A 12,810-nucleotide genomic window follows, 5' to 3' on the forward strand; every position below is an offset into this window, starting at 1 on the left:
GTTTTTGACATGTACCTTACAGTATTCGTAATAGTGCAAAAACCGTTATGATCAAGAAGAAGGTTTACAGTTTTAGATGCGTTACTAAGCAAAACAATGAATTTGATCTTAACGATGTATTTTAAGAAAATGTCAGGTGCATTGTTAATTTTTTCCTAAATTCGAAGTGTGGTACTCTTTTTTAATAATTTTATGTGCGGAATACAGATGTGTTTATTGTATGTAAATGAGTATACGTAAATGATCCTTTTTATTTTCTATTATAAATACGTTATATAAACTGAACCGAATAAACAGCAGTTACAAGAAAGCGATAAGTGTTGTCACAACAATGTATATCTAACGAACCGATCGAATTTTGAGTCACAGTTACTGTTTGAGGAAAAAAAGAAATCACAACAAATGATCGTCATTTGATTGTCATTTGATCGTCATTTGATCGTCAAATGATCAATTCATTTTATATGTCAATGTACACAACTTCATAACAAACTTTTCGACAATTTTTCTGTTGGAATATTTACTAAACAGCAACATGTCATTTTACTCGTGTCTCGTGCAGCTCCTCGTTGAGAAAAGATCATAGTTTGCTCGTGACAATTTAGTGAATAAAGCTAAAGTTATCTATAAATTCAGTATGTTTCACTTATACCCCATTTCCAATATTTTCATTTGACAGTGAATAATCCCAAACGGCTTGAAGGGAAACTTCTACGTAGAGGTAAACCACCGTCGTTAACAATACTTATTTTAGAATGCCCGAACCTTTGTAACCGCAAAACATTCGCTATTTTTAGTTATCAACTATCTAAATTCTTTCTAATCTTGTAGGAACTAGAAGTTTCATCCTTATTGCGATTAAAACTTGCCCAACTCTGACTGATGCAACTAGTAGCACAGTCACTTTGTGACATGGTTGTTCGAGGGACGGTATGAATCCGCCTTTAGAAGGAATTCGTCTAGAACAAGCTAGAGAGGGAGATTACACGAGCACACGATCGATCGGATCACGAGCGAATGGAAAGGTGCGGCGTCTAAATGCGCGTTTAACGAGAAGCCGAAGCCAAATATTTAACGGCGCGATACGGCGACAAGGGGAAAGAATTAGATCGTTGTGCGATTCGGAACACCCATATGGACGGGGACCAGTCGAACAAAAAGCCACCGGTTCGTCAACTGAATCGTCATTACGTAGCAGAAGCGCGTGGGATTTAATACGCGCAGGTAGCCCATTGCTAGCCAATGAATTGAACAAGATTTTGCACGCCATCTGTTGTTTGCTCCGCTAAAGGACAATTGTGCGTTGTGTCGCGTTCTGTAATGCCACGTGGAGAAACGTGCGAATGAGTCTATAGAAGAAAGACCACGATAAATATGCTCGCTCGCATTGAAAATCGTCCGGCAATCTCACTCGCGGGTTGCTCGTCGTAAACTCCGCTGTACAGGGTGTTTCTTATAGAGTCGCGATACCTAGATCGCAAGAAAAGGAACTCTTTAATCATTTTGCTTGTGATTTTTCACGTTTTCGCGTTATTGTATTCGAACAAGCAGATTGTGACATTGATACACGTTTGTTACTGAATATAAGCAGTGTGGTATGATTGCAACCAATTTCTTCGACGGAGAGGTACAGTAGAGCCTCCCGTATCCAAATGCCCTAGTATCTGAACGTTCAACGTAACACATTTTTTATGAAATTAATAAATAAATACATATTACAAATAACAAAAAAAGCGGGTAAAAAATGACATATCGAAAAAAATCTTGATAATGGGACCACCGGGGAGACATGCACTACAAGATGCAACAGGTTTCATTCCGATTGGTCAAGCCATCTCGGTGTAATCGGTGAACATACCTTAAAAAAAAAAAAAAATATATATATATACATGTCGAATTCAGTAACCTCCTTCTTTTTCGAAGTCGGTTAAAAACAAAAATTTTCCAACGGCAGAAACAGTACACGAAAGTAATGATGAGGACATGCTTTCTCGCGTCGAAGCATTCGTGGGACTTGAAAAAGGGCTTCGGTGATTTGAAGCACAAGAGAAGCACAAAAAATAACTGCATTAGTATCTATATTGAAAAAGTTTTATGATTTAGCACTGAAAAAGACATGAGATTCTTTATTATTGAAACAAGTTGTCAGTTTTGTTAGTTTCTATTTGAATAAATTGAAATCTAATATAAAAAAGTGATTGTTCTATTACCCAAAAGAAGTGACATTCGATGATAGAGGCATAGATGCGAATTAGCGTATCTCGTCTTCTCGTCAGCAGCAGCTGAAAATCGAATGACAATTAGCATGTCCCGTCAGCAACTGCTACAATTGCTCGAACGTTCGCGGTTGTGTATATACACACAGACTCGATAAACATGGTCGATTGGTTGTCCGTCGGATTTAGACTGGAATCAGATCGATTCGTTTCGAACAGGGACTGGTCACTGGCAATTACTTTTATCGACGAGGTCCCCTTGGGGCCCTCAAGGAGCAGCGACGATCGAACCCAGATCGTATGGACGTCGAGGTAAACCTGACTTGCGAGTTCGTTGTTTGTCGTAAGACAAAGCGCGTTATTATGCATGTCGACGAAAGTTATGCGTTGTTCCGTGGCCGAGCGATAACGAGCTCGTTGCGATACTCGAGGCGTCCGCCGATACATCTCTCCCTTCGCGTCATGCCACGCAGTGTATTCATGGGGTAACGTAACACGTGGGTCACGTCTCAGAAAAAAGTTTATATAAACACCTGTCCTGTTCGATCTTGTTTCACAGTTATCAAGACAATTTTGTGCTCCGATAATTTTTTGATTGTTGGTAGAAAGGGCTTAAGTGAGAAATGTAAAAGATATGAACACGAATATGACCATATAAGCTGTGGATAAATAGAGAAGCAGTGAAAATTTTGGTTCGAGACTTAAAGGTGTAATTTTAGCAATCTATTTTATTTTTATATATAAATTAAAGGATTAATCGCATCTTTCAAATATTTATTTGTAATTCTGTTTGGAATTCCTTCTACCAAGCATCAAAGTATTTTTAATCGCAAACCGAAGTAGAGTAAATGAATTTACTAAACTGTTTCTATAAAATGTTCGATAACTCTTCGTTTTCCTTAATGACAAATAAATAGGTCAATTTTATAACAACTTCTTGAACAGCAAATGGCAGGAATTATTTAATACATTCACGCCGGCGTGTACCATCGGTGGCTTGTGCTTGACTCTCTCATCGGGCGGCGTGTACCACCAGTGGTTCTCGCTCAAGTGTCTATCAGATGGTGGGTACCACCGCGCCGCCCCATGGCGAGAAACACAAACAACAGCGCCGGCGTGAATGTGTTAACTCCTTATTTACTGAATTTCTCAAAAGTTTTTAAAATCTAGGCGTCCATCTTAGTCTTATAACATCTTATAGAGTTGTCTCTAACAAGCTTCCAAAAGAAAAAAAGCTCGTGGCGCCATCCAACGATTAAAAACGAACTTCACATGAAGTGGACAGTCACAATAGGTTTCAAAGCATTTAATTAATACAGTATCATGTAAAAATTGATGGAACTTATATAAGTCCCGCCAGTAAATAAAGGGTTAAAGAAGTTTCAATTAATATTATACGTCTCATGGGGTTTATGTATTATGATACACGGCATCTCATTTCAATCATTGAAATTTTATAGAATTAAAAGTTTACGTAAAGGTAAAGATTATGTAAGCATCCGTGCACTTTTGGTAGATGTGACTACTTACTGACTTTTAAGTTTATTCCCTGTATTTTTAAACGCGTTGCAATAAATACTTTTAGTATTCTAAACTGTGATGCATATGCTGTCAAGCAAAGGTCCTACTATCGATACCACTGACGTCGTCTCAAAGATAAGGAAAACAGGTGAAACAAATTGAAATATATAAATGAAGCTGTCGCCTATATCAAGGTACAAAATAAAAAAATATACTTTAAGAAAATGATGATCATTCGGAGAAATAATTCAATATTGACATGTTTTTGTTAACTTGACACCAGAGATGAAATAATAGAAATATTATTAAAAAATACATTCGTGATTAAATTGAAAACTGTGGATGAAATCTGCTTCAAGATACGATATGCAACTATGGCGTCAACCAATTTACTGAGGTACAATGTCGACTTAACCTTTGCGATACATTGGACAAGACATCTCGGTACTAAAATGTAATTTGTACGATTCTTTCGCCCATTCTCCGGAGCTCTTGCAATGCTATGGGCGAGATATCCACGTCACAATTTCTGTTGTATTTGGACGAATTGTCTCGAGTACTTTTTATTATTACCAGCACTTTAACGTTGATGTAAAGGTAATAGAAAATGGCAAACAAGAAATACGTTACCTTTTTGTAAAATAATTGTTCGTTGTCTTTTAATACATGATACAATACAAAATGCAACGTTAAATGTTGTGTTAAAAAGTCAAATTGTTCGGTATTGCATGATAAAATTTGGTTATTCGAACTATCTTGCAAAAGGAAAGAAAGACACTTGACGCGCCATCTAAAGGAGAAAGTTTTTGTTCATTTCCTTGTGTCTTAGTATGTAAATAGGTGCCTGTACTTGGAGTTTCAAGTTCAGTTAGCTCACAGATTGTATACAAGACACGTCGACCGTTGTGTACGAAATAAAGCAAATAAGTGTGACTAATTCGTTGTGTGCAGTTAATCCAGTGTTAATTAATTATTCCACTTCTCCCTTCAAATTGTTGTAACTAGCAAACGCCAAGAATACAAATTATTTTTGCGCAACGTAAATCAAACGCAAAAATCTCGCTCACATTGTGGAATGAATGATAGTAAATACTGAAGAAAAAACATTGAATGATGCAAAATATTTCGCATATATCACTGCATAATAGAAATTGTAGCAAGAAATATCTCGTCTATAGCATCGCAAAGCAACATTCTGATAGTGAGCAAAATTCTCATGGCTCCTGGGAATGGTCGATTTCAGACGCGATATCTCGTCTATAGGGAGATATCGTGTCCGATGTATCGACAGGCTTAAAGATGAGTATGGAATAGGACATTTTAAGTTATAGGTACTGTGACGACTATTTCGACTCGATCCTAATTTGTCTACAAACTAAAGATGCTACATTACTTCTTCACCTAACAAAATGGGCGATAAGAAGAGCTAATTGGCTACTCTATAGTCAAATTGTTAAAGAAAAATTGATTTCAGAATCAATTTTTATCGACAATAACAACATAGACGAAGCAAGGAAGCGTTTTAGAAGATCTATCAAAGAAGCAGCAACGATTGCAATGGAAGAAAACTAAACTAAAATTCATCTAATCGACCGCAGAAGAGTGCCTCGCTTGTTAATACCAAAGATGGGCAACTTTGTTTGTATAATAGGTAAAGAATAAAGATTCTGTATAGTAATTTATTGACAACATTTATTCAATCGAACAGTTATTCGAATAAACAACTATCGTTCAACGTAAAATATAATTTGATTGTGTAATTCAAGGATGTTAAACTTTGAATCACTATTCAAAATTCTTATCTAGATATAAATTCTCTTTATCTTTGGTTAAGATAAATTTTGTACATTTCGAAACGATTGATTCTTTATTTACCGCTTCGCCACACTATTAATTTCATTTCATGGAAATTTTAAGTATGCTCGATTAGAATATTTGCGTATCAAATATCAAAAGCAAAAGTAAACATCACGTGTACACCATTTAGTTACATTTATAGTCACGAGTTAAACTTTTTCTTTGTATGCAATATAAGTTTGTTATGCTTTCAAATGCTTATACTATTAACGTTTAGAGTAGAAATGATCGACTTCTATGAATTTTTTATGTATATAATTAGACCATTACATAAACTAACCTTTACATCAATTCTTTGACTAATTTCGTTCTGTAAATCGAAAAGACTGCTCGGAGATTTATTTTTCTTACCTGTCGGTTAAGTTCACATGCACGATACAGGTCTAGTCGTGTCCGCTCCGGAACTTGACGTTGACCTAGTAGACTCTTATGTTACGGTAAAAATCGATCGAGAGATCATATATACAAACACGGGGCTTATCGCCGCGATGTTTAGAAAACGGCACGCCTTTGAGGGCAAGTAGCTACGAAATCACACTGTGCGCGTACTTTCCAGTTACGTTTAGATTAAACGTATCAATATCTCCATTTCTACATATCCGCATGAAAAATAAATTATCTTCCTTCGGCTTATATTTCTATTATTTATCTTTATATAGCAACGAGAAACAAAAATAAATGTTTTATATCCTTAATTGTATGATGAAAGTTTTTTTATTTTACATTTTTCAAAAATTAGAACATAATTGCGAAACAGATAAAAAATCATTGAATTACTTCATTTCAAGCTACATCTATACTGAAAATTGGAGATTGTTTTGAGAATAGAGGAAGGAATAAATCGGTGGTATGATATAGGGTTCTGGAAGTAATGAAGTCCAATGTAAAGTTTAAAAACTCCGAGTAATTTATTTCATATAAAATATCTTCATATATAGGTGATATCTGTATCTCAATAGTAGTTTACTTTCTTTACAAAAAAACTAGAAAGAGTGGTACTCGCCCTGAGCCGTTCGCCTCTTTTTTTAATTACACGCGCGGACACTTAAGTTTACGCGACGGGCGGCTCGATTTATTCGTTATATCTCTTTTTTCGAGTGACTTCCCCGCGAAGAACACCAAGAAGACCAGAGGTCAGAGAAATCTTTCCGCATGGGGTCTCTCGTTCTTCCTCGCATATTATTGTACAATGACTAGTTTGTTCGAGTAACTTACAGTGATTTACAAACGTATAAGAAAAGTACAAAACGGAAAGGCAAAAGAAAAATAAAATAGCAAACTCTCTCTTTTTCGCACACGCATACACTCGATTTCGATTTATCGGAGAAAAAAACATTCAGGCACCGGACAATTATTAAATACTTTTCCGTCTCTCTGTTTCGTTCCGTCCACGTATGACGAATCATAATACTTCGTTTCGTGCGTGCCTTAACAGCTATATTGTTTATTATTTACACAGTCGTACGAGACGTTTGCACGTGGGCACTGTCTTGAATGGCACTTTGGTGCACACCGAAAATGGGCAAAATTCTCACCTAACGTAGAAATTTCGAATAACAGAATAAAAGGCGAAAACACTTTTTATCCGTTACTTTAACGAAAATTACACTCAACTCGTGTTTTGCGAAGTTTCAATGATTCAGATTACATTCTCTGTTCATCACTGGTACGCGCGATTCAACGGATTCGCGCGCATTTTCCTCCGATCGAGCGTTACACGCACACCGAACAAAAAAGCGACGCGAGATGACACTTTTCTCGATCCTTTGATATCGTGGTTCGTTTAGTGTACCCGAATCAAACGAAAGGAGAACATAACTAAAAAAAAAAAAAGGAAATAAGAAAACAATGGCACGGCAGCTTCACGGGACCGCGTCAAGCGGTTACTTCGACTCTTAATCTTTCTTGAATATGGGCACAACTTTGTCGGTTTCTCGAAAGGCACCGTCCAACGTCCTAAAGTACAATCGAACGCGCTACGTTCTCGTTATCTGTCACACGCACACGCCGAATTATATTACAAATAAAAAAATATGAAAAGGACAACGCGACCAAATGCGAAAAAATGCACAACCATTGGGATTCGATCGAGGAAGGTGGTCCAGTTTCTCGGCGATGTCGATGATCTCGTTTAAAATTCAAGCAAGAAAGGGACATGAATTTCAATCGAAAGCCAGGTACTCGAAACAAACTCGCGTCGTCGAATCGATCTCGCGTTTCCACGAGATTCGTTCTTCTCGAGGAACTGGACCCCGTGTGCCGATTCTCTTCGGCCTAACTTCTAATTCGTTTGTACTCCGGTCAACGTAAGGCACTTGTTGAGACGTAAGAAAGTAGAAAGGAACGTACGAAGGGAACAAAGTTCCTCGTTAAACAACACACCCCATTCTTCGCTCTCAACACCCGTATCCCATCGGGACAGCAACTCCTGGACAGCCGCCTTCCTGATGTTTTGTCAACAGGGACATCCTGCTGAAGGTTTTGCTGCACGATGTGCACGAGTATTTCTTCACGTCGCTGTGCGTCTGGAGGTGCGCCCTGAGGTTGCTCCTATCAGCGAACGCGCGATTGCAGTGCTGACAGCTGAAGGGCTTCTCCCCGGTGTGAGTCCTGATGTGTCCCTGGAGCAGCCACGGTCGCGAGAACGCTTTGCCGCAAAGATGGCACTTGCAGGGCAACGTGTGCGTCCTGATGTGCATTTTCAGGGCGCCAAGACTAACGTACACTTTCTCGCAGTATTTGCACGAGAACGATTTCTTCGCCTGTCCCTCGGCCGCCGCGCAGTGGAATTGTTGATGTTTCGAGAGACCGGAGTAGGTCGAATACGATTTCCCGCAATCGGGGCACTGGTATCTCGGCGATGTCGACGACGACGACGACGACGACGTGGACGAGGTGGACGACAAAGACACCGTGGAACCACTCGTCACTCCCGTCTTCTCGATTTTCGAGTTCACGATCGTCGGGCCTGTCGACGTACTTCCTGCCGACGATCTTCCGCTGTCGCTACCGGGAGATGAAAGATCTTCCGGCGTGACCGGTGGTGGTGATCTTAAGGATCCCGATCCCAAGGAACTGGTAGGTGACAGGCCACAGTGGTCGGGACTCGGCCAATGCGCGTAACTCCTGGCGATGGGTCGCTGAATTGTCGGACAAGTCAGCGCGGCGTGTGGCGGCGGCGAGACTGACGGATGATGCTCCGGCGAGGAGTGTGGATACGCCGGCATCGGATAAGACGGATACAACTCCGCGCCCGCGTGATGATAACGATGATACGCAGCAGGATAGGGCAGATAATGCGGCGGGTACAACGGTGGGGCGCGAGCCCACGCAGGAGTTGCATAGTGCGCCAAAGGTTCCACGGGTGTGTTCAAATTCAGCGGCTCCAAGGGTGCTTTGCTCGCCATGAAGTGCAACGGCGTCGACGTGGCTGTGATCGCTGCCGTCGACGACGACGAATTTTCGTGCTGAATCACTTCCACTCGCGCCTTTTTCGCCACAGGATGAATAGGCGCGATTCCAGCGGGCGGTGTGATAGCTTTCGTCGGATAATGATGGTGAAGATGGTGCACTGTGTGGACGTGATGATGCATCGACGGGGATGTCGGTCTTGCCGCCAGAGGTGGAGACGCGGAGACTTCGACGACTGGTGAGGGCGACCTGGAGGCGCGCGTGCGTTGCTCCGGCTGCTGTTGTTGACGTTCGGCGCTCCTGCTCAGGTCTTCGGGTTTTGTGCTGAGATTCTCGGGCTCGGGGATGTCGTCCATCACGACGTCGATGATTTCTTCTGAAACAAACAAGAGAACGTTTTGTTTTAAATGCGATGCTTTTTTTCTGATGACAAGGTTCTTGGGATACGAGAAGAAACAAAATTTCAGTAAGTTTTAGTGAGATTCATGTGTGATGTTCAAGGCAAACATTCAGTGGAATGATCGAGGGAATGCATAGAAAATTCGAAGCTCACCTTTGATAACTTCCGGAACTTCTTCGGCAGGCAGGACATGCACTGGCCGCTTTTTAAGCGGACAGTGGCTGTAGCTGTTGTTCTTTTTTACAAAGCTGCGCGGCATTTCTTCGACGAGCATTCTGGCTCCTCTTGTCCGTTAACTTCACTCTCACAAGATTCTAGTCGGCCCTTCGCAGGTACTCGACACCGCGAAGCCGCTACCGCAGTAGTAATCCAATTGTTGCGGTGTATCGGTATATCAGTTTTGTTTATTTCACACTGCCACAATTATCGCCTTTCGAGCGAAAAGTATTATAAAAAGGAACTGTCGAGCAATCACAAGACGTCACTGCACTGTGTCGCACATATGTAAGCAAATGGTTCTTCTGTACTTGGTCGATAAAAATCCACTAACTCGGAACGAACACTGAACGATCCTCACGGTACGGTTGTCGGAACCGAACTGACGCTGTTCGAACGGGGTTAACAGGTAACAAACAGGGTACTCGCGGTAAACGTTGAAGGTTAGAAGGGAATGGTACGATGTTTCTCGTGGCTCTAAAAACGGTTCGGCTGCAGGCCGGTCTCTGACTGGCAGGGGGGTGCGCCAGGGCCTTTTATAACAGGTCGCCCCACCGGCCAGGTGCAGGTGGCCCGCACGTGCTGCCCGACCAATGCAGGCCCGCGGGCCCCGCGCTGCGCGCCAATAGGGGACGCCCGGTCGCGGGCCATCCTCCAATCCGAGCCCAGGCATCTGTTCCGCCAGCTCGCGTATCCCCCTTCTCTTCCGTTACGTGCAACAACAGGAGGTGCAGGATGTTCGTGAGTGCGACGCGATTATCCTGCCGCGCTCCTCTTTGCGCCGGAGGTTCTCTCTTCCTCTCTCCTTTTCACTCCCCTTTTTTCTTCTTTTTCCCCCCTTTTCAGAGGCCGTCTCTGTCCTTTTCACCGCGAACGTCCTCGTCTTCGCGCTCTGTTACACCGTGCGTTGCGTTGTTGTACGGAGCAGATGCTGGGCCCCTTCGTAACGCTCACCCTCCTCGCCAACCCCCCCCCCCCCCCCCCCCTCCAGGCCAATCCTAGCCGCTCCGGAGACGTGGCCCAACGACCCGTCACCTCTGCCGTCGTCGGTGCACATGCACCATCGATTCGTGAACGAGCTTCTCTCTCTAGTCTTATTTGTGTGTATATGAGTACGTTTAGATTGTGGAGGGGCACGGGACGCATTTTTCTATTCGAATTTCCGTTCGATCTACCTGAACGCTCCCGTCTCCCTCTCGTCGAGAGTTCGCTTGCCGACGTGTGAGTGCACACGCTCGAGTGTGTCGTATTGGCTGGTACGCCGTTTTTTTTTTTACACGTCAGCCGCCTTTTCGCGTGATCACGGACGCTGGAGGCGCGTCTGTGTGACTGCGTGTCTATCCGCGCACGCGCGCGAGTACGAGGGCACCGCAATCCGCCTGGTTCCCCTTCTGAATTTCACCCCTCGTCTCTTTCCCGCCTCCCCGCCGCTGCCAGTTTCGAACGTAACGGTCGTGTCGCGTGCCACAGCATCGCCCACGCGTGCTGGAACCCACACACACACACACATTTGCGTGCCCGCGCGTGCTTGCGAGCGTGCGCGCTCTCCCTCTAAAGTCCTGGCGCGCAGGATTCACGAACACGGGCGTGCCATTTTTTGTCCAGAGGGGGAGGAGAAACCGAGCGATGCTCTATTCATTAATGATTCCGTCACGTGCGTAGAGATCGACCGAGCGATAGAAGTATCGTGATTTTTCCGTGAACCGAGCCAATAACGTAAATTCAACCTCGTTTTCTTCGATGATCGTTCAGGTGACGATTCTCTATCTATCGCAGAAACAGACAGAATTTGTTCAAATCGATAGATGAATGATAGATGAATTGAAACTTTGTAGCGACGTGAACGCAACATTATTTGAGTGGATTTTTAACGTTTCTAAGTAGACGACATAATTTAAAACAGAGAGTTTCTTATCCAAATGTACTTTATCGATAGCATAAAACGAACACACATAGTGTGTATCACAACTCTGTTCAAGATTACTTATTTTATCACAAATTAAATACAAAATATAAATTACGAACATTTGTAAACTTTTTCAAGTAAAAGGACGGTTTTAGTTTGACTGAAGCAGCACCGTAAAATTGTTTTGAAGTTGGTCGCTCGCATAAAAAAAGAATTCTCAAAATGATTAGGGTAAACTATCAGTCACGAATAGGTAGCATATTGTATATTGTATTCACAAGTAAATAATTTCGTATATTTGTTACAGACGATCACGAAATCAAATTATTTTTCAGATTTTGTACGGATATAGCGTTACACAGTGCTGTTCCTACGCGTAAATTGTCTTTTCTACAACACATAATAACTCATAAATCGAAGTATTGTTTTTTATTTAATAGACCAGAATAAGCAAATCTGGAGTGATTCCGATTTTAAAAATTAGATTACATTTAAAAAGTTCTCTTCTTAATGTCCATCTTCAACTTTCTTAGAGGAGCATTTTCTCAATTCATCGTGTGTACTCTAGCTTATAAAGCAGATCAGGTTGTGTGATATTGGTTCCTTCCTGTCAGTATCTGGTTATAATGAATATTATTTTTTCTTTTTAGTGCATACCAATCTATTTTATCGCAAAATTAAATGAATCGTAAAAAATACTGTTCATAAATCTGAGTTAAATTGTTTGTTCATTATTGTTTAACATGGTAACGTAATAATTATATATTGAATTATAATTTCTTGTTATTTGTGTACCAAATTTTTTATTATTATTTTGATAAAAAATTCTACAGTGTTTTGTTACTGATTTAAAATTCTATTTCATTTCTCTTTACTTCATGGCGATCATAATCATTAGCATTGCAAGACATCAGATGCGTTGTTAATTCTTTCCTAAATTCGAGGCTTGGAATTTTATTCTGTATAAGACTAATCTACGTTACATAATCCATGCAGTTACATCAGCTCAGTATACACATGCAAATCTATTATTTTTTATACACCTCATATAAATTGAATCGAATAAACAGCAGCTATAATCAAGCGATAATTGGTGCTATGACGAAGCAGTTTAAAGGAAATATGAAAATCAGAAAAATAGTCGCCACATAAATGCCTCACGGCATGTTAGATACATTTTAAACATTATTTAGATATCGATGCATGACTTGACAGGAATCTTTCTTTAAATGTTCAGTTCTATGATAAATGTTGCGAATGGCATGAACGGAAAGTTACGCGGA

The 12,810-nt window shown here is 41.2% G+C and overlaps 1 protein-coding gene across 2 annotated transcripts; it reads right to left on the reverse strand.

Moving 5' to 3' along the window:
• Positions 1-6,484: 6,484 nt before the first annotated feature.
• On the reverse strand, positions 6,485-9,974 carry LOC128876244 (protein escargot-like). 2 transcript variants are annotated; one of them, XM_054122431.1, is made up of 2 exons: positions 9,559-9,974; positions 6,485-9,378 (listed from the first exon to the last, which is right to left on the reverse strand). In XM_054122431.1, the coding sequence occupies exons 1-2, from the start codon at positions 9,677-9,679 to the stop codon at positions 7,991-7,993; spliced, it is 1,509 nt and encodes a 502-aa protein (XP_053978406.1). In that variant the 5' UTR covers positions 9,680-9,974; the 3' UTR covers positions 6,485-7,990. The 2 variants fall into 2 exon arrangements, with proteins under 2 accessions (XP_053978406.1, XP_053978405.1); XM_054122430.1 differs by having other exon boundaries at positions 6,485-9,381.
• Between the last annotated feature and the right edge of the window lie 2,836 nt (positions 9,975-12,810).

Source organism: Hylaeus volcanicus, chromosome 5, assembly GCF_026283585.1.
Source record: "Hylaeus volcanicus isolate JK05 chromosome 5, UHH_iyHylVolc1.0_haploid, whole genome shotgun sequence".
In the NCBI taxonomy this organism is placed as follows: domain Eukaryota; kingdom Metazoa; phylum Arthropoda; class Insecta; order Hymenoptera; family Colletidae; genus Hylaeus; species Hylaeus volcanicus.

Excerpts from the sequence above, each read along its gene's own strand:
- LOC128876244 (XM_054122430.1), bottom strand. The coding sequence starts at position 9,679 with ATGCTCGTCGAAGAAATGCCGCGCAGCTTTGTAAAAAAGAACAACAGC. Across the intron at positions 9,382-9,558 it reads AGTTCCGGAAGTTATCAAAG|AAGAAATCATCGACGTCGTG; the intron begins GTGAGCTTCGAA and ends TGTTTGTTTCAG.